Source organism: Etheostoma cragini, chromosome 18, assembly GCF_013103735.1.
Source record: "Etheostoma cragini isolate CJK2018 chromosome 18, CSU_Ecrag_1.0, whole genome shotgun sequence".
Taxonomy (NCBI): Eukaryota; Metazoa; Chordata; class Actinopteri; order Perciformes; family Percidae; genus Etheostoma; species Etheostoma cragini.
In genome coordinates this window covers 20661547-20682858 of record NC_048424.1, presented here as the reverse complement: position 1 = coordinate 20682858, position 21312 = coordinate 20661547, and the positions used below count along the sequence as shown (strand labels likewise).

Here is a 21312-nt window from a genome sequence, read left to right as displayed (position 1 = left end):
CCCCCCCCCCCCCCCCCCCCTTCTTTTGACTCTGGAGAGAGTTGTGGTTGGGGTCTTGCTTGGACAAAAATAATTAGAAAAACTGCTCACTCTTTCACACACATTCTTGTTTTCCTTCATGCCTGGCTGCCAGTCTGTGCACAGAGCAGCTCTGTCAGCAGCACACCTCAGAGCAGGGTTGCAAAGACAAGCAGTCTGGTGTGTAAATGTATAGGACTGTCAGAAAATGGTACAGTGCCAGATTCGAGGGCAGATCATATGTATGAAGAGCTGTTGTGGCCTCAGAGGCTTCCGTCCCCTGTTTGTGCCCCAAGCTGAGCCAGCAATTCTGCAATAACAAGCTCATTTCTCTGTCAGGCTCTCACTGGAGCAGCCTGTGGGTTTCAGTGATCAATGAAGTATAGCACTAGGCTATGATGATAAATGGCCTTGTCTCCACTGACAAGACGCATGAGCTTTGGGAGCAACAGGCTTATCAGAGATGATGTCATGCCTAAATGTGAACGTCATTCCTTACCATGTTTGAGCTCCACACTTCACCGCGAAACGTGCTGAAGCAGAGTCCTCATGGCCCCTTGCCTCGGTGTGGGACACAGAAATAGATAGAGACTGAAACACGGGGTTGTATGTCAGGAGATGCCAAACTCGCCTTTCAAGGAGAATGTTGTGATTGAATGTGGGAAGTGTTCAATCCAGACATTGTAGAGGTAAAGAAAGCAAGAAAAGAGTTTTACTTCTAACAGCTTGTGTTTTGAGAGACTAGGCACAAGATCTCCTTGCAGTGCCCTGACAGAAAAGATGGGAGAGGGATTTGAGGAGAAACATTACTGCAGTGTTATAGCACATTAGGATGGATAATTATCCAGCAAACTGGTCCACTGACAAACCTTGACACCCTATGTCTTGTCCAGGATGGACTCTTGTTTGGCATCTTTAATGGCAGGATTAGAACAACCTTTAAGTCACTGCTGAGGATCATTTTCAGGCTATCTGTGGTGCAGCAGTAAATTTGCTATTTTTTGTTTTTTTTTTTCTGAAAAATAACTCCTAGTAATGCATCCCACCTACTCCCAGCTTCTCACAATTGAGACGTGCGTGCTTGCAGCTGTGAAACGCGGCAACACATATAAGTTTGTCGTAGACGGATAGCTTTACATGCATCTCATTTCATCCACACTTGGGCCAAGCGGGGGTTGTTGTTGTGCTGGCCACCGTCCTAGACGAGAGTGAGACCAGATACAGGAAACTGAGTAAAAATAACCCCACCCCTGTGGGCCACAGCTTTTTTTTTTTTTCAGATCTAGCCAGAGCATTACCAAGTGCAAGCCTTTTTTTTTTGAGTAGAGATTCTGTGAGTCCGCCTCGGAAGTGGACTGCGTTATTTTTGCCCCACCAATGCTTATCTGTTCAAAGAGTGATAACGGAGCACTGATACAAGGGCGGTGTAGAAGCAGTTTTGGATGTTTTAGCTTCCCTGCAAGATCCGGTGTGACAGGCAGCCATGAGTGAAATGTCTATGCACCTGTTTAGCCTTGCTGTCTTTATGTATATTGTGGAAAAATTGAAAGTAGAATAGAATATTACACAATGCATCACCATGCTATAACTCAGTGAAATATTTAAATTGCCATCTCTTTTTAGAGCAATACTGCGATTAATTTGCTTCCACAGGAAATAAAGAGTTTGTGGTGTTTTCTTCATTGTTATTTTTCCCTTTCTCAATCTGGTTTTAGCCGGTTGCCAGTGTGTACCACAGTCCCTGTTGCTGGTAACCCCTTTGCTGGCTGATGCTGTCTCCAGTACATTTGAAGTTTTTATTTGCTTTTTTTGTAGCGTATCATGGAGGAGCCTTTACAATAGGGTGTTATGTTTTCTGGGGTAGGCTTTTACAACAGCAGCCTCAACCAACCAGTAGGACTAATAAGTGCAACACTCAGGATATGATCCCTCACCGGCTTCCCACCTGTGAACATTGCCTATCTGTGTTTCCTTGCAAGTTGCAGCAACTGCTGCCAGAAACTGAATCCACGATTCTGCAGTTGACGCATGAAGGTTTTACCTCGCTGCTACTTGAATGCCCTGCAGCAGGTGGTACTCGCCTTCGTGTGTGCACTCTATCACTCCACGGCTGGACCGAGCCCAATCCAATGTTGGACATACTAAGTTTAGGGGGAATGAAATGGGAGAAGCAGTACAGTATCAACATTCATATGACTAGATGACTTCAGTGAGCACACAACTTTAAATGCCAAGTATTTACACTTTTTGAATTACGACAGAGGAAGATAAATCGAAGGACAATTACAGGGCAACCTCCAAAAATGCAAGTGGAAATTGTGGAAAGTTTTAGCTTGAAGCTACTTTGACTCACTGTAAAACTAGTTTAAAAAAGTTAACCATTCATATGAGGGTTGGGCGAAAGGGATACAATCTTCAATCATAGCATATGTCATTTTATCGCCTAAAGTTAGATATCACTTGTTCCTCATACGTTCGTGCACAGAAAATAATAAACTGTCTTGTTGACTTGCTCTCTTGGACGTCGCAGAGTGTTAGAAAGTTCACTTGAGTTATCAGAGTAACTCGACGTCGCTTTAAATGGCAGCTTGGATTCCCTTAAGTGGTAGTGGCAAGGGGGAGTCACAGAGGGCTTGTTAAACTGACGGATGAAGTGAGGCCAGTGCCTTTAGTAGTGTTCAATGGCCCCAGTGTTATTATCATGTCTGAAAGGTCAGTCAGTGTTCTAAAGGAGCACAGTCCTGCACCGCTCCGCCTTTGTTACCCTCTCCTCCCCGTGGTCTAGATACAGGCTAAACACGGCCTAGTTAACGTTAAAAATAATCCACTAAACCAGGCCAGTGCTTCCTCATTCACATTCCCTTTGTACATTTACGTAATTGAAACAGACCCAAGATCCTGATAAGAGTCCTCATTCTTCAGACTGGAGCCAGAATGACTTTATTCCTTTAATCTTAAAATGCCTCTTACTAAACATTAGCTACATGAGGACTGCTGCATGAGCATTGATCTGGCATCACACTGTGATAAGTGACGAAAATGAATTAAGATTAGGTACAGTACTATTACTAGAATATAGCTAAAGAGATGTGAAAAAACTAGTAATTAAGTAAGTAAGTATAAACAAGTGTGTGCTTTGTCTTTATTTTTGTATATTAGATGATTATGGGTAGCTTCTTAACCAGATTCTCCACTACTCTCTGAATGTTGTTAATGTCGTTTCTCTGTGGCAGGTATGCTGCAGAATGGGAAGAAGTTTGACTCCTCCCGAGACAGGAACAAGCCCTTTAAGTTTAAGATTGGACGGAGTGAGGTCATTAGGGGCTGGGAGGAAGGAGTAGCACAGGTAAGAGAGATTGAATTAAATGGCTGATTACTACTGTTATTCTATATTTTTGATTGGATCATATCAAGCAGTTGGTTACTGCTCTTATTCCTGTCACACTTGTAGTGTTCTGTAATGATACGTGAACGACACATTTGATGCCTACATAGTGGTATGACATGGGAATCGCTGTATTGTAAGAAACTACCAGACTTTATCCTTTTTTTGGCAATGTCTGTGTTTTCCTTATTGTTCATCGTTGGGATTTAAATGTCTAGCAACAAGAATGTGTAAATGTTTGGCTATCAAGTTCCAGACCTTGAATGTTGTATTTTCCCTGATGTCACCCAAACAAAAAACGGTGCATGAAATTGCATTGTCATTAATAAAACAAAAAAAGGACAGCATTAGCTATGATGCATTCCTTCTCTCAAATGTTTTTTTGTCTTTTTTTAGGGACATATTAAGGTCTTTATTTTCCGAGACAGAGGAGTAAACCTATATAATATATACTGAATGTGCGCTCGCTCTACCAACTGAGCTAACCCGGACAAATATTGTATACTCTTTTATACTGAAATGAACAGAAACCAGTGTTGTGTAGGGCTTTTAAAACGGCATAAAAAAAAAAGAGCATCAGCAGCAAACTCAGTCGTGTTTCCTTTTTCTCCTTTGCTTCAGATGAGCCTGGGCCAGAGAGCAAAAATCACCTGCACACCAGATATGGCTTATGGAGTGACAGGCCACCCTGGGGTCATCCCCCCGAACGCCACACTTATATTTGACGTGGAACTGCTCAAGCTGGAGTGATGCCTGACGTTAAATACGAAGGGTGAAGCCTGATGAGGCTGAGGTTGTCACAACCTGTTTCTACAGGGAGACCATACTTGGCTGCTGCCTCCCACCATCCACCTACTCATCTCTGATTTCTACAGTCTTCTTTAGTTCAATATTTAAATGTACCCACTGCTGCTTTGTTGCCATCTTGTCATAATGGATCCTGCAAGAAAGATTTCACATCATGCAAAACTTTTTCACTCACACCACAGGTGGTTTCTGTTTGTTATTTAGAGATGCTATTTTGTTTGACTGCATTGAAAGTTGTTCATTTTGTTGAACCATGAGGAAATCATTCATCAAGATAACAAGACATACAACATTGCAATCAAAACATATAATGCCTTACAGTTTCAACGGCAGAGGACGGGTACATATGTTGAAAGTACATCTTTTCTGCTCTCTATCTTAACTGGGCATTATACACCACTGTCTGCCACTTTGATAAAGGCTTGTCCTGCTGAATGCTCTGAATGATGTTGCTATGTGTAGTATATTTTATATCCCTCATAAATATGTACTGCAAGTGTACCCAATCAAATCTAACCCAATCCAATACTGTACAGAACTCAATGAGAGCCATTACTACTATGAAAGTTTATCGACCAACTCTTGAATAAAAATGGCCTGTATTGTGTTAAGAAGTCTGAGTCCAATGTGAGATTTGTGAGTGAGTGATTAGCTATAAGTAATAATTACAAGAATACAGCATGATTGATAGTATAATTGAAATTGACAGAATGTATGGCTGGGGTTTCTCCAGCAATATCACCTCCTAGTGGCAGATTTCATGTAAATGCACTATGGCTGCGTTAAAAAAGCATACTGTGACTAATATCCATCCTACAAAATTAATGGGCCGAACAAACTTTACTTATATTGTGTAATATTAAATAACACATTATTGGAATATTAAATTGGATTGTAACAACAATTGCTGACATTGCTTATGTCCACTAAATACAACAATTTTGAATGTAATATTTACTTCCAGGGTCCTAGGTCAAAGTTGACCGATTGACGGTAGCACGCTATTGGCTGACTGGCAATGTTATGAAATTTCATTGGCAGACGAACACACGCCTTTCACCAATCTGAAAGAGCACAACAGACGCCAAGGTCAGGAAATTATCTTAAAGTATGTCAAATGTGCGCTATAAAATGAAGTTGCGTGTCTAAAAAATGTCCAATGTAAGCGGATATCCATTTGGTTTCTTAAACGAATGCTAACAGTTCAAGCTAGCACCCACAGTTAGCTATCTAGCTACTTAGCTAGCAGTGCTCAGCAGCGCAGCTGTAGCTAAAGTAGCGTTAGCTTACTTAGCGTTGTGTCAACATTAACTTGCACGCTTCCGTAGTCGTCCATATAGATTTAGTCATCTTATGACTTTTCAAAAGATCTTTATATTTGGCTAGTTTAGTTGACAATGCTAAACTAGCTAATGTTAACGTTGTTGCTGTCAAATGTTACAACAATGTCATCTGTCCAGTGTCCATATTACATGCTAGCCTAGCTAGCTGCTTGTTAGGATGCACCGACCTGCACTTATTATTTTCAATATAACATACAGAGGGAGTGGAGCGTGTCAGCTTTACGTTAACGTTATAGATAGCTAACCATCATTGAGCCATTGAGCATAATATTATCATTAGCTTAACTTGTTTTTTGTCTCTCAAAATGTTGAATTGTTATTTTTTACAACCGCAACTCATTTTATATGCAACTGGTTGGCATACAAAACAAAGTAAACTGCAAAGGGTGTCAGCATTAGAAAGCAGGAAAACAAGACTTAAATGTCTCACTGTAAGAGGATGGGGCTTGGTGTATGATATGAAAGCTTAAAAAGCGATTGTCTTCTTAATAACTCCAAAATTGTAATATTTTATGCACTTTTTTGCCACTTAGCTGAGTCACATTTACACAAAACATCTCCATAGAAGATGGAATATAATTCACTGGTGTTTTATCCATATGTACTGGCATCACTAACTCGCTCCTAACCATGCTCACATTTAACCATCACAAGTATTTTCACCTTTATTTGTTCCTAATTGTCTACCGCAGGGGATTCATGTTCGTCGGATTGAGTCAACATTAAGCATGCTGACTGCACAGAGGGCATGTGCAGCAATGGCTGCCCGGCGCCTGGTTAGAGCTTCTTTCTCCTCAGCACACACACACCGCTCTCTGATCCACACTTCCTCACCATGCAAGGACCAGGATGAGTTGCATCCAGAATGGGCCAGTCTGGCTAAGAAACAGCTGAAGGGGAAGAACCCAGAAGATCTGATCTGGCGCACGCCTGAGGGACTTAACATCAAGCCTGTGTACACCAAAGTAGACTCAGTTGACAGGCCAGATGAGTTGCCAGGAGTATTTCCCTACACTAGGGGGCCCTATCCTACCATGTACACGTACAGACCTTGGACTATCAGGCAGTACGCTGGCTTTAGCACTGTGGAGGAGAGCAACAAGTTCTACAGAGATAACATTAAAGGTATATTTTGCCCAGGGTGGAGTCCTTACTCTCACTAACTTCTGCACCACTTCTATGGTCCATTAACATTTCCTTATCCCATCTTGGCAGATTTAGTGTTTTGTTCACACAATTTTAGACATCATGTTACTGGAACACATTTGAACCCTACTAAAAGTCACTGGCTTTTGGCTGTTACATCTCCCTAGGACTTGACAGTTTAGCTATATATTCTGTTATATGAATACACATAACCAAGAAGACTTTGTAGTAGTGCAAATTTGAGAGAGAATATATTGCACTCTACATTGTCTGGGAAATGCATTATTATACTGGAGCCTTCAGGTTGAATTGCTCTGAATAATTAGAAAACTAAATTACAGAAGATGGAAAGACTAAATAAATATTGATAAAAATAGGATGACACTGAAATTGTAAGGTCACATTTGTGTCATACAATTTATGTACTTATGAGTAAGGTGAGAAACTACATGAAGAGTTGTAACCTTCTTGAAGGTCACCTATAGCTTTTATTCTGGTTGGTTCAAGCCAAAAATAGTTGAGCATATTGACAGAATAAATAGTGGATTTCAAGTTGAAGTCTTGGTGTTGGGTGTGAAATAAATTTTGCTAGCTGCTCCAATTTATGACCCTTCCCGTTACGTATCTCCACTTTCTTCATAGGCCCTAATCCACTGTCTCTTTTGCTCTTTCATGTCAGCTGGACAGCAAGGTCTGTCCGTGGCTTTTGACCTGCCGACGCACCGCGGGTATGACTCCGACAACCCCCGAGTCCACGGAGATGTCGGCATGGCTGGAGTTGCCATAGACACAGTTGAAGACATGAAGATGCTCTTCGATGGAATCCCACTGGAGAAGATGTCCGTTTCAATGACTATGAATGGAGCAGTGATCCCTGTGTTGGCGATGTTTATAGTGACCGGGGAGGAGCAGGGCGTGTCTAAAGCCAAACTAACTGGCACCATTCAAAATGATATCTTGAAGGAGTTTATGGTACGCAACACCTACATTTTTCCCCCGGAGCCTTCCATGCACGCCATCGCAGACATTTTTGCTTATACCTCCAAGGTAGGTCCCACTTTAGTGTTACTTAATATGTAATCTGCTTGTATAGTGCTAACTTTATACCATGTTCAGGGTCTTCCTCATACAATTATACAGTATGTTTTTAGGGACAGCACACAAGCTGTTTTTGGCAGTAAAATGAATGTGAAATGCGGCAAAACACTGCCAGAAACATTGATAAAAAGCATCAAACCACTTAAAAGACTTTTCTCAGATCCAATGCTTGTAGTTGGACTTCTTGGAAAAGTTTTCTCTTTAAGCTTTATTATCTGCTCTAGCTTTCACAACATTTCAGACAAGATATGGTGATAATAATGGTCAAAATGTATGTCAAATTGCATGCCTTCTTTTATTGACAATCATCAATCAAATGGGAAAGACCCTTAAACCCCTCTGCCAAATATTGGTTTGTCTTTAAAAAACCCAAGGAAAACACGGATATTGGTAATGTTATACTACTCATATTGAGAGTTTCACTGATTCTAATGACTCTCCATGTTTCCAGCACATGCCCAAGTTCAACTCCATATCCATCAGTGGCTACCATCTTCAGGAAGCTGGGGCTGATGCCATCCTGGAAGTAGCGTACACCATCGCTAACGGCCTGGAATACTGCCGCACTGGTCTGAAAGCAGGCTTAACCATCGATGAGTTTGCCCCGAGGTACTAAATATTAAGATCTTAATAAATGTGGATGAGACCAGTTTTGATTTACATATCTGTTGCTCACTGCTATGGCTGGATAATGTATTTTTTTTCAAATATGATTTGATTATAGAAACTTTTAATGCATCACAAAAGCTTGCAATATTAATAGTTTTATCAAGCCTTAAGAAAATAACCCTCAGAATAGTTTTGAAGATGACAAATATTGTGTGAACCTTCGTTCCTTTAGTATTGTTATTAAGGTATATTTAGATAATGTTCCCAAAACACAGAAATGAGAGTCCAATACTTAAATATTTGAAAAAAACATTTGATTAAAGCTATACTGCATAATCAAATCTTCTGAACATAGTCATTCTGAGAAATACAGAGAAAGTTTTGTGGAGCTTAATAGCTTATTAGCTCGGCTTGAATATAACATATGTCCATTAATATCAAAAAGTTACGTACTAAGGCTTTAAATGTAGAATGAATGCCAAGTCTGAACAACAAGTTTTGTACTTTTGTTGACATTTTTGTTATATCTATCACATCTCATAACACTATCACAGTATCCACTTTCCATACTTCCTCTACAACATGTGGCCCAACCCAAAACTCAAATCCGGTCAGACATACCTTCTAAAAACATTAAAAGTAACGTTTGTTGATATGAGACATTTTTTAATCACTGCAGTTTATTACTTTAAACATACAGGTCAGAAATAATAGCCTCTCTCACTACCTTTCTTTTTATTACATTCTTTTTAATCCATGCCTCTGCTCAAATAATTGCTTAAAGCCCATGTTACTAACGCAACCCGGCTGGATATAAGAGATACCGTAAAATGAGATATATGCTGTTGATTCATTAGGTAATGTCTTAAGTTAAACTATAAAGTCTGATAATTGGTTTTGAGTTCCAAATATATAGATCAATAGATGACATGAGGATAAATATTTAACCCTCATGTTGTCCTCGGGTCAAATTGACCCGTTTTCCTATATCAATGTTCTTTTTAATTACCAAAAATAACATGATTGATTCCACACAACGCTCTCTGGCAAGTGCAAATCCCTGCTTTCATTAATTGGTTTTATATTGAGTAAAATTGACATATTCCAGTCTGTGATTATCCATCAACATACTTTCCTATAATTTTAGTCTAAATAATTCCTAATTACAGCTTTTCTAACTCAAACAATAGGTAAACGTTTTTAAAAATGAGCTTAATTGACCATAAATTCCAAAAATAACTAACACCAAAGCGTCAAAAGTGTAAAAATTTGTAAGAAGAAGTTGATAAAAATAAGTTGATAAAAAGTGTCAACAAAAGTGTTGATTTTCATTTTGATGGGAAGACAACACAAGGGTAAACCAATCCCAGTGGGGGTAATTTGGCTTAAAACTGCGGCCAACTTAATACTGGAAAGCAAGCCAAGACTCGAGGGATACAAGCTATCAACCCTGACGCTTGATTCTAAGGTGTGACTTAACTCTTTGCACCACCAGTGTTAGTAGATGATGTCGCTGAATTTGAAAGAAGCCACTTTACCTTCACACATATTCCCTTTTAAGCTGGAGTTTGTGCTGTCAATCAATAACTACCCAGTTCAGTTTCACTCACTCGCTAACTGAAATGCCTTGTTCACAACAGAATTCTCAAGTACGTATACGCTACTACTGATACTGGTACTACACAATTTCTGTCATCCATGATGTTGGTCCTTAATATTCCGATGCCACTGTGCATGTTTGACTAATGCATATTAACTAAAGCCAGATTTGATCAAACCAATACCTTCTTTATTTGTTGAACCACCAGATGGAAAGGCTGCTAGTCAAATCAAACCATTTAAATAGTAATTTATACAAATATATACAATTAGATTAGACATATAGATGTTATAGCCAACATTTTAGCTATCTACTTGTTTGTAAAGGGACTGAACTTATTGTAATACATTCTTGCTGTTATCCATAATGCTTCTTTTTTATGTAATTCTCTCGGGCTCCATTGACTCTATTGTTTCTGTTCATTGTGAACTAAATGATCTTTAATGCTGCTGTAGACAGAAGATGGTTCTTTTCAGTCAATTACACAGCTGCTCCACTTCAGCAACCCTACCCTCTGTCCAATTCCTGTTCCTTATGTTCCTTGCGTACTCCCATTATCTCCTCTTCATGCCATTACTTGGAAAATAGCAGAGGCATGTGCGGATGCAATCACCACATCCTGATGGTCCAGTCCAGCCTAACCTTTTCCACATAATGGCTTAATAGACAGGCCTGATAGACAGCCACTCTGAATCAATAGAGATGTCACTCTATTGTGTGAAATGGAATGGTTTCCATCCAAAGCTATTATCTCTTATTGTTCCGCAAGCCTTCCTGCGCCCATGTCGTTTAAATAGCAAATGCACCTGCGCGCATCTTTACGCCCATGGATGTGCTGGTCTTACGGGTAGGTGTGTTAGGTGAATTCTTGGTGTATTATCTTGAAACAGCAGAAAGAGATTGCGCCATTGACCAACAAAAACCTGGTCTAAAGTCAATAGTGGAGCATTTCATTGTTATTTTAACATTGCATAAGTAAAATACGCCTAGGCTACACACACAGGGAAGAACAGCTGCTCACAAACACATGCAAAAGATTTAAAAATAAAATTATTATGGCAAATCCGCCATCATAATAGCAATGTGCCAAGGTACAAACGTGTCTGCTTTCAAATGGAATGGTAGATGACACTCTTATTGCATGGTACAACCCAAAACACACCTGACGTAATGAAGACACTAAGTCCAACCCTTTTGTAACTGTGACGTCATGCTTTTGGACATTTTAATACCACTGTTGCCGGCTTTCAGTGTACTTTCTTATTAGGTTTTTGGAGCAAGACAAAAAGCTTTTACAGGAAAGTAAAAGGGTGGAGGTTGGAAGTTTGTATCTTTTCTTTAGGCATATACTATATCAGTTGTCCTTCCCTTAAGCAATATGCATTGTTTGATTTGAAATGCTGTAAAACGTGAAAGAACAGGTGTTGAAATTCCACATGATGAATTCCCATTTTATAAGTGGACTGTTTGAGAATTTTAAAATCGTATTCATACATATAGACCGGTTGAATTTTGTTTCTATAAACGGATAGCATATATATATAACATGTTTGAATTTTTTTTTTAGAAACATGACCATGATATACACTGAGCAGAACATTTGCAGTTAAAAAATAAACTTGTTAGTGCTGTCTGGAGGGCCGTCCATTTTAGATTACATATACACCTATGCAATATATCTGCATTAAGTTAATATCTGCCAATTCATTGTTTAAGCTTTAGTACAGTAACCCAAATGAGACACTAAGATACTTGGGTTGTCTTCCTATTGAAGACTATATTAGTTTGCATTGTCTGCCATTAAATGTGAAAGGTTGCTGTACCCCGAACAATGTTTCAACCCTAAACTACGTTGAGTAGTAGTAAAACAACCTAGGTTTTTTTGCGTTTTTTGTCAATATGACCATTTATTTAAACCTCTTGCACTGGACTATCTATTTTCAGTAATTGGGCAAGTCATCACTGGGTGAAGCCTGGGACTGTATCTGGTTGTTAGGATACTGACATTGCAAAAGACATAATGAACAAAGCTTATTTAGTTCTTTTCACATAGTGTTGTTTGTGTTGAAATACTCTCTAATTCTAATTGTAGATACTCTAATTGCGGTGGCTTTATCTCAGGATGTGTTGTGCTTGCTTATACAAATGGACTCTGATTTCTATTTTGTGCAGAATTGCTCTCATTTTCGATTTTCATTTCATTTTAATAACGGACTACGTGTCACTTGTTTTGTCAGGTTGTCCTTCTTCTGGGGTATTGGGATGAATTTCTACATGGAAATAGCCAAGTTGAGGGCAGGCAGGAGGTTGTGGTCCACGCTCATTAAAGAGAACTTTCAGCCTAAGAACGCCAAGTCTCTGCTCCTCCGCACACACTGCCAGACCTCAGGCTGGTCTCTCACCGAACAAGTAAATACAAGCCAGAGTTTGAAAGTCCTTTTAAAATGTGCAGAGAAACTCACACATTTCAAATGAGCAAATGGTGATTAGAACTTTCCCCTGTGAACCCTCCTCTAAGGATCCGTACAACAACGTGGTCCGCACAGTGATCGAGGCCATGGCGGCTGTGTTCGGGGGGACCCAGTCTCTCCACACCAACTCGTTCGATGAAGCTCTGGGCTTGCCCACAGTGAAGAGCGCTCGCATCGCAAGGAACACTCAGATCATCATCCAGGAGGAGTCGGGAATCCCCAAAGTAGCAGATCCCTGGGGGGGCTCACACATGATGGAGTCTCTCACGGATGACGTCTATAACAAAGCTTTGAAGGTTTGTCATGGGGACCAATGGGCAACAGCCTCGACTTCCTTCCAGAGTAATCAGTCATGTTTTAATTAACAGTTTATTATTATTTTACTCTGTCCATTTTCTTTTTTCCCAAAATTCCATTTAAATATACCGCTATGGGCTAATTACTTTCGTTAATGACAACTTTAGTTCCTGTCTTGTGAGCTAAATGTCATTATACACAAAGTGAAATGTCTACAGAGGTAATCCACCATCATTTGGTCACTCTTTTACAAGCTGTGTTTTCCTTTGTATAGTTCATTAAAGAAATTGAAGAGCTGGGAGGCATGGCCAGAGCTGTGGCGGAGGGCATTCCCAAACTTCGTATTGAGGAATGTGCTGCTCGCAGACAGGCCCGCATTGACTCAGGTAACTTATCAAAATATCATAAGGTTATTTGCCTTAAAACCTCTTTTTAAAAAAAAATCTTTTTAGCTTCTTCCACTGCCTCAAGCAGCAAAGCTCTCTATCTCTTAAATCACCAGAGCTGCCAATCAATTGTCAAGGTTTCAGTTTTGATATGAAGTGAAACGTCTCATATGGTCACATATCTTACCAGATTTGGTATGAAATATTTATATCATCGTCTCAACCTGGGACAATGGGTGTAACTGAATTAGATCACTATATTCTGATTGGTGCTGCTGAACCACTTCATAGCTCATTACCATAAAGTTGACCTAATTTCAACTTTCTGATTGACGCTCAAAACGCCCAAAATGTGACACCGACAGATTTGCTGCTCCTTGCAGCTGAGAGAAGGTTCCACTGGAAAATGGATGACTTCTGGTAACTTAAGAAGCTAAAGTCAGCGGCAGTGTGTATGTACAGTTACCCAGCGCAACTAGGCAAGCACATAAATAGTAATGAGCTCAGGCAACATGACGTAAGACTGACCAGCTGTTGTGATTGGCCTGATTACTCCTCTTATTTTTTTTTAAGTGGCTAGAGCTGACAGAGGACGTAGCAGTTCATGTTCACATTCATGACACAAACACATAGGAACCTAACATAGTTCAAAAAATGCAAGTAAAAACGGTTTTGTGTGACTTTTAATTTTTTTTTTTTAAACTTTCAAAACTTGACAATAATTTGGAGCTCCCCTGCGTTGACTCTGAGGACCCTCTAAGGGTCCCTGAGCCCCTGTTGTAGATCTCTGATCTAGAGTTTAAATTTTTAATCCGGTTAGATCAACGCTGTTTGTTTTAAAAGCTTTAGCGTGGAGTTAGCCTTTCATTGAGTCGGATAAGATTGCTTTCTAAATTCATGATGAAACAAAAGCTCTGGCCTTTTAAAGGCTGATCCGGTCACTGAACCCTTAACCCCCACACGTGCCTTGTTAGACCCCAAAACATGGATAGGAAAGCAGCTCACACAAGATTTTGCCATGTTGTTAAATCCTATGATGACAGAAACAAGTGCAAGGGAATGAACAGAACCTTCACAGGCTGTGGAGCTTTCCTCCATAATCCCCCTGATGCCTGCTCTCATTGATATTCATTGGCTTTCTGATCCACCCTCACTGTATATTTTTATTGCTGACATTTTATTTCACTTCTGATGGACCTTGAATTCTGATTGACCATGTTGGGCTCTCAGATCATTTTTGGTTGCATAATACGTAATGCAGGGCTCCTATATTTTGATTTATCCCTAAGAGAGTAAATGATATTAGCACAGTTACTAGTGGGGAATAACATCAATAATTCAAATATTTAGAGATAGTTTCCTTTCTGAAGATGTCTGTTTTCTATGTCTTCACTTTTGTTTTTCTACAGGTTACTTATTCTTCACTGGATAGCACCCTGAAAAGTTCACAAAATTTGTGTTTTTGGTGGTTACTTGTATTTTTCCCTGCTGATGCTCATTCATGCATGCTTTTTTCCATCTTCTTCAGGATCAGAAGTCATTGTCGGGGTGAACAAGTACCGTCTGGGAAAAGAGGAGACTGTGGAGGTGTTGGCAATAGATAACAGTGTTGTACGGCAGAAACAGATTGACAAACTGAAGAAGGTTAGTGTTCCTTTGAGAATTAAAATGATAAAACACACTCACACACATACACAAAATATCAACATTCTCTCCAGAAAATTCTTATATCGATATTTGGGATTTGAAGTCTCTACTTCTAAATAAATAATACAATAAATGTACCAAAATCCATCACGCGTGTTTATAAGGTGTATTTCCAAGTTATAGACTACTCCATAATCTCAAGATTTTGTTTTAGTTACTGTTCTAGTCAAGGCTAAAAAAAAAGAAAAATTCAGATATAAAGTGAAGAATGTGTTTTTAACTTGTACCATTGCCCTTAAATACATATAACCTCATATACTAATATTGTGAATTTATAATGTACATGAACAATAAATCACACTTGAAATTACTAGGTTATTTAATCTTTGACTTACTTTTTTCATTACCTAAGTCTACATGGGTCAATTTGGACCCATATAGATTTAGGTAATGAAAAACACCACAGACTTTGCTATAGTTTATAAATAGTTTAAAAAAAAAACACATGCAAATCATTTTGGAGGTTTGTTCTTATAATCGTCTATTAAACTCAGATAACATAATTACCCATTGTCTTCATTATTTGAAATATGTGAATTCAAACCTCTTAAGTGGTGGTGTATTTTAAGATCAAGGGTCCATGGGGCCAGAAGAAACCTTTAAAAGAGCGTGTACATGGAAATGAATACATAATACATTAACTATGAGGTGAAAAACATTATTGGTTGATAATCATTGTTTTATGAGTATTTTGGGCTGAGATGAATCACGCGTCACAACAAATTACAAGGGTTAAACACCTTTATGATTTTTACCAGTTGACCCATAAATCTACACTGTATATAGTGAAGTATATCAATTTGTGTTGTTAGCAGGGCAGATATCCCATGTTTATGGCACGTTGCTCCCTGGTTCTGTCGTAGGTGAGGGAGAGTCGTGACCCAGAGGCAGCGAAGAAGTGTCTGGCAGCCATTGAGGAGTGCGCCCGGACTGGGGATGGCAACCTTTTAGCCCTGGCTGTGGAGGCAGCACGAGCCAGGTCAAAACTCCCACAGTCATAAAAATCTCTAATTGTAATGTGTAATGACCACACTTGTGTCTGCACGACTTTATCATCAAAGTTAAATGTAGTTGCCATAATGTTTGTGAAACTTTGTTTACTATACTTCACTTGGGAACCGGAGAGTCGCTGGTTCAAGTACAAATACGAACCAATATGGACCAAAGTATGGTGGGGGACTGGTAGCTGCAGGGCACTGCCAAGGTGCTCTTGAGCAAGGCACTGAACCCCCCCAACAGCTCGGGGCGCCTGTCAATCGACAGCTGCAGCCCTCTTACTCTGACATCTCTCCCGAAGTCCATGTATAGGTGCTGAGCATGTGTGTGTATTTCAGGCCTGTGTGTATTCTAACAACAGATTGAAGGATTAATAGGATTAATAATATATAAAGATTTCTTAGATTTGCTAGATCCAAATCTACATTTTGTAATTGAAGCTTCCTAAATGTATTTTTTTATTGCTGCCAGAATACCAAAGTCAGATTTCTGTTTTATCTATCGGCAAGGCACTATTAATCTGTACTGTAGTTTTGAGCAAAGTGCTTACCAAAACCAAGTTGTTTAATAGTGATTAGTGAGGAAGATATTGGTATGAAAAGCAGGTCACATGTGAAATTAAGTCTTATTTTCGTATAGCCCACAATATCAAATGTACTATCTGACCTGGATATGAGGCCCAGACACATGTGGATAAACTGACTGTGACACTGATAGTAGTAGGCCTGTATCAAGGAAAAGAAAGATCTGACAGAGGGCCCATGCTGTTCATAGCCCACTCGCTGAGAGGCACATGACTGAGATTACATAACAGCACGACTCACACAATGATCTTCAACATCCACTTCAACATAACATGCAATTTTACTTCCATTAGACCCTGAATCCATCTCAATTTAATATGCTTCATGCTTTCTTATAAGTACAAATGATTTAGCAATTGACTTGCAAATCACACAAAAGTTACTCGATCATTGCTATTTTATTACAGTCACTAGAACAGTGGTATTGTGGGAAATAAGACTAGAGTAATACATATTTCGCCCATGTGACTCAGACATTAATAAGCATGTGGTGGAGATGTGTTAAAGGGTAACTTCAGTTCTTTTCAACTTGAACGTTATTTTCCTAGTTCTTTGTGTCTAGATTGATGTATTAAGTGTCTGACAACATTATGGAAAGGATTTTTAAGTAGGTCGACCTTTCTGTTAAAGAGTAAGATCCTTTTTTTAAACATGAAAACATCCGCGATATTGCATTTGCAAAAGCCAACAGACTCTAAATAAACCGTCATTTTAGCATCGGGAAGGACACTTCATTCAAAGTCGACAGAAACGAAACAAAAGTATGAAATACATGTGAAAATATGTTGGTTCTACACACGCTTAAAGTATTGCTTTTTTAAATGGAGTCTGGTGGGTTTAGTGTTAGCAATTCCAGAACTGTTTCTGGGGTGGTGATGGTGGGGTGGTGATGGTGCCTTACATTATTTATCATCATAAAGTGAAAAGGTATTGAGAAATATGCTCTCTCTCCTTTTTTTTGTCCTTAGATGTTCGGTCGGTGAAATAACTGATGCTATGAAGAAAGTGTTTGGTGAACACAAGGCCAGTACCAGGATGGTGAGCGGTGCCTACCGAAGCGAGTATGGGGAGCATGCGGAGATTGCTGGGGCCCACAATAGGTAGAACATAAATGGAATTAGCATTTTAACATTAATTATGCGCAGTGTGATTGGTCGAAGGTTCGAGCCTCCATTACCCCCAATGTCCCTGTCCTTTTTCCCATTTATCTTTACTGAACTTTGAGAAACAGTTGCATATATGAGTGAAAAGTCGGGCCCTGTTTGCTTTCTGTTTTTAACAGTTCGTCGTCTAGTGGTTGTGTTCAAGATTATTTTAAAACTGCTTTTGTGAACCCCCTGCTTGCCTTTTTCCCTCAAAACTATATACCAATTTCTCAATTCGCTTTTATATCAAAATCCAAGCAATTTCTCTCTGCACTGGAATATAACGATAACAACTCTCATGTGGGTTTCTGGGAGTACCACAGCACTGAGACTGCCCTGCCCAAGGTTATCAACGACCTTTTAAGTAATGGCTGCTGACATGTGCTTTGTCCTTGTACTCATGGACCTTTGACGCAATCGATTTTATTTTTATGCTGGTAATATGCAGATGTGCTTGCCCCTTCTATGCACAGACCCTGTAATACTGAGTTAATTTATAGGTGCTCTGCATCCTGTGGAAATTGGGGGTAATAGAGATCCTTGGGCAGACTTCTTCTCTGTTTTGTCTATGGCCAGGCCAAAAACTAAATGGGATGATCTGCCCAGGTAAATCAGGTCCGCGGAGATCCCGTTTTTGCGGAGAACACAAACGGGTCATGAAATCATTTGGTTTAAAAAAAAAAAAACAGATATAAAACAATTTGGTGTATAAAAACCAACATAGTGTATGGCTTGAGGTGATGGGGCAAAGGACCCTGGGGTGAAATTTCTGTGAACCATCCCTTTTCTTGATTTTACTCAAGTTTTGAAATGTTTTCTCTTACGCTGTATTGATTTGTATAGGTTTTTATACATAAACTTCTTATGCTCTATAAATAAAGGTTGTTATCATGATGAATTGGTTTTTCAAATCTCAGAGTTGCAGATTTTAAGAAGCAAGAGGGCAGGAACCCTCGACTGCTGGTGGCAAAGATGGGGCAGGATGGTCACGACAGGGGAGCCAAAGTCATCGCCACGGGGTTTGCTGACCTGGGCTTTGATGTGGACATCGGACCGCTGTTTCAGGTCAGTGTCCCATGGCAGAATGGAGTAAAATACACTTTATGACATTCATTTAAATAGTGTAGGTCAGTGACTCAGATCTAAAGTAATTGTATGTGTCCTAAAATGAACAAAAAAAATAGTAATCATCAAAGATAGGGAGTAAGATATAAGTGACTTAAATATTTTATCTTTAGTTTATTGAGAATAAACGTACAAAAGATGATCTTTTGATGCTAAAACCTACATTGCTTAAAGAAACTTGCGAAACTTACTCTATCTCAATTTAATTGTTTTGCGATTCTTTCTCTTACAGTATCCCGCCGAACACCTCTTTGTATTTAAGAACGTACAAACTTACAGCTAGGAGGGCTTTTAATCGGTGCTTTGTTGAAGCCAGGTGCACTGAAAAGTTATTTTACTTACAGACTGGCTGACAGACTGCTGCAGGTGCATAATAAGAGTAAGACAACTCTTAACCATTCACCTTATATAGGTTCTGTTACATGAAGTCACACACATTTCCCTTTCTGTTAATATATTTACAGTTCCAGGCAGTGCAAAATTGCCCTAAACTGACATTTAGACTTGGCAGACACTAGTCTAGTCTAGTCTAGTCTAGTTACATTAATTAATGATTGCTGCATTCCATTCCGGTGTGTCAGCACCAGGGTCCTGTTACTGGGCATGCTTGCTTAATGCAGAGATTACCATAAACGGTATAGGAAAAGGGATAAAGCGATTCCGTAGACAGAGACCAGTGAAGGATATTAGAAGCGTTTTTTTGAGTGATGGCTTTACTACTGAGCGTTACCGCGCAGCCTCCAACTGAGCTCTAAGACGTGGATGTGACGTGAGCAACCTGTCTGAAAGCTGTAAGTCTTCTGGTAGCTGTGCACTTCAGATGTAAAGTTATTCACGAGGCTTGCTTACCCCCTCAGAGCTTACAGGCTCCTGCAAATGAAATAAAGGCGTTGTTAATCTTATTAGTCGCACCTGTGCGTTCCCTGCTATGACTAGTTGACATATTGCTGTAAGACAGGTCTGTAAGCAGTTTGATTGCTTTTATTCTCTGTTAAAGTAAAAAAAAAAAAAATCCTTTTTAATGTAATTAATTTACCCCATCCAAAAAACATAACCCCATTTGATGATGTCATACTCTGACCTAAGATGGCAAAACATATGAGGAGGCTCACCTCTTCATATAACACTTCAAATTGTTGGCAAGACACGACGGGGCGTACCTGAGCTAAAGTAGCCCACTCTCTGACCCCATAATGCATTACTTTGGTTTTCAAATACATATAAGAGGTTATATATATATATATATATATATATATATATATATATATATATATATATATATATATATATATATATACATATACATATACATGCTAAATAATTGGCAGTGTTTCATTGTAACTTAATTACATGCTACAAAAAACAGTCAATTGTTTTTTCTGTTCTTCAGAATGGATCAGTCTTCTCTGTAATAGCTTCCAGTAGTACAGCTTACATCAATATGTTACTGCAAAAAATACAAAAAAGTCATACAAATTAGATTAAAATTACAAATTTGAAAAGCTTTTTGTTTCATGTTTTGTACAACTCACTCAGAGTGGTGTTTTCTTTATTTTTCCATGTCTGGCACTTGGCTGAGCAGACTCCCCTTGAGGTTGCCCAGCAGGCGGTCGATGCAGACGTGCACTGTGTCGGGGTCAGCACGCTCGCCGCAGGACACAGGACCCTGGTCCCGGAGCTCCTAAAGGAGCTACGGAAGCTCAACAGGCCAGATATCCTGGTCATCTGTGGCGGCGTCATCCCACCACAGGTAACCTTTTGATTTGAATGATTATCTGATCTCAAACCGGGAGAATTCCCCCTCCTTCATTTCTTGACGTCCTGTTATGTGACATTTAGTAGACATCCATCTTGGTTTGTTTCTCTTTTATTGTCTAGTTTTGGCGATACTTCTAACTTCACTACATGAATAAAGTCATTCACTGCAGTTCACATAAACTGTGTTCCAACTCTTTGTGTGTGCAGGACTATGAGTTCTTGTATCAGAGCGGCGTGTGCGCCATCTTCGGCCCAGGAACCAGAATCCCACAAGCTGCTGTGGAGGTTGTTGACAGCATTGAAAGGAGCTTGGAAAAAATCCGGCAGGTCATGTGAACTCTACTTACAACTGGAACAACTTGTCTATTTATGTTTTATCAACAACAAAAGCCACAGGTGGGAACCCACACTTCTGTATAGAATCAGATTTCTTACTGTGAGAACACGGCATGTTCAGCAGTCAGAATGATTAAAAACCTTTTGGATAGACATGGTTGTATTAACATTAGTATGTGAAATAAGATTTATAGTGTTCTCACAGTTTGCTGTTTTCAGTCCTGTACCTTCACAAAGAAGAAAAGGTGAACATTTATCCACACTATCTAGTTTTGTTCATTCAGTAAAGAAATCTCTCCCACTTGACTTCTTCAGTCAGATAATTGGGGATGTCACCATGCCTGCGTGTGAATTGCAGTGGTTACAGCATTATTAATATCCTGTAAATATCCCAGGAGTTCAAGAATATGAATGAGAATACCTCTTGGTCAATACTATAAAGTTACACAAATTAAACTATATTAAGACTTTATCCCACACTTTAACAGCAATACATCGTTA

General features: G+C 39.4%; 2 protein-coding genes across 2 annotated transcripts in view; both read left to right on the top strand.

Moving 5' to 3' along the window:
- The window catches only part of fkbp1b (FKBP prolyl isomerase 1B), a 7617-nt gene extending 2793 nt beyond the window's left edge, over positions 1-4824 (top strand). The window contains exons 3-4 of the mRNA XM_034899499.1: positions 3252-3364; positions 4025-4824. Of these exons, the coding sequence (XP_034755390.1) occupies positions 3252-3364; positions 4025-4153 (242 nt within the window). The 3' untranslated portion in view covers positions 4154-4824. The remainder of the gene's footprint in view (positions 1-3251; positions 3365-4024) is intronic.
- Positions 4825-5094: 270 nt separating this feature from the next.
- On the top strand, positions 5095-21293 carry mut (methylmalonyl CoA mutase). Its single transcript, XM_034899493.1, has 13 exons — positions 5095-5299; positions 6246-6678; positions 7379-7746; positions 8249-8406; positions 12244-12415; positions 12525-12773; positions 13049-13160; positions 14689-14804; positions 15731-15846; positions 17416-17547; positions 18510-18657; positions 20300-20467; positions 20683-21293. The coding sequence occupies exons 2-13, from the start codon at positions 6282-6284 to the stop codon at positions 20809-20811; spliced, it is 2265 nt and encodes a 754-aa protein (XP_034755384.1). The 5' UTR covers positions 5095-5299; positions 6246-6281; the 3' UTR covers positions 20812-21293.
- The last annotated feature ends 19 nt before the right edge of the window (positions 21294-21312 follow it).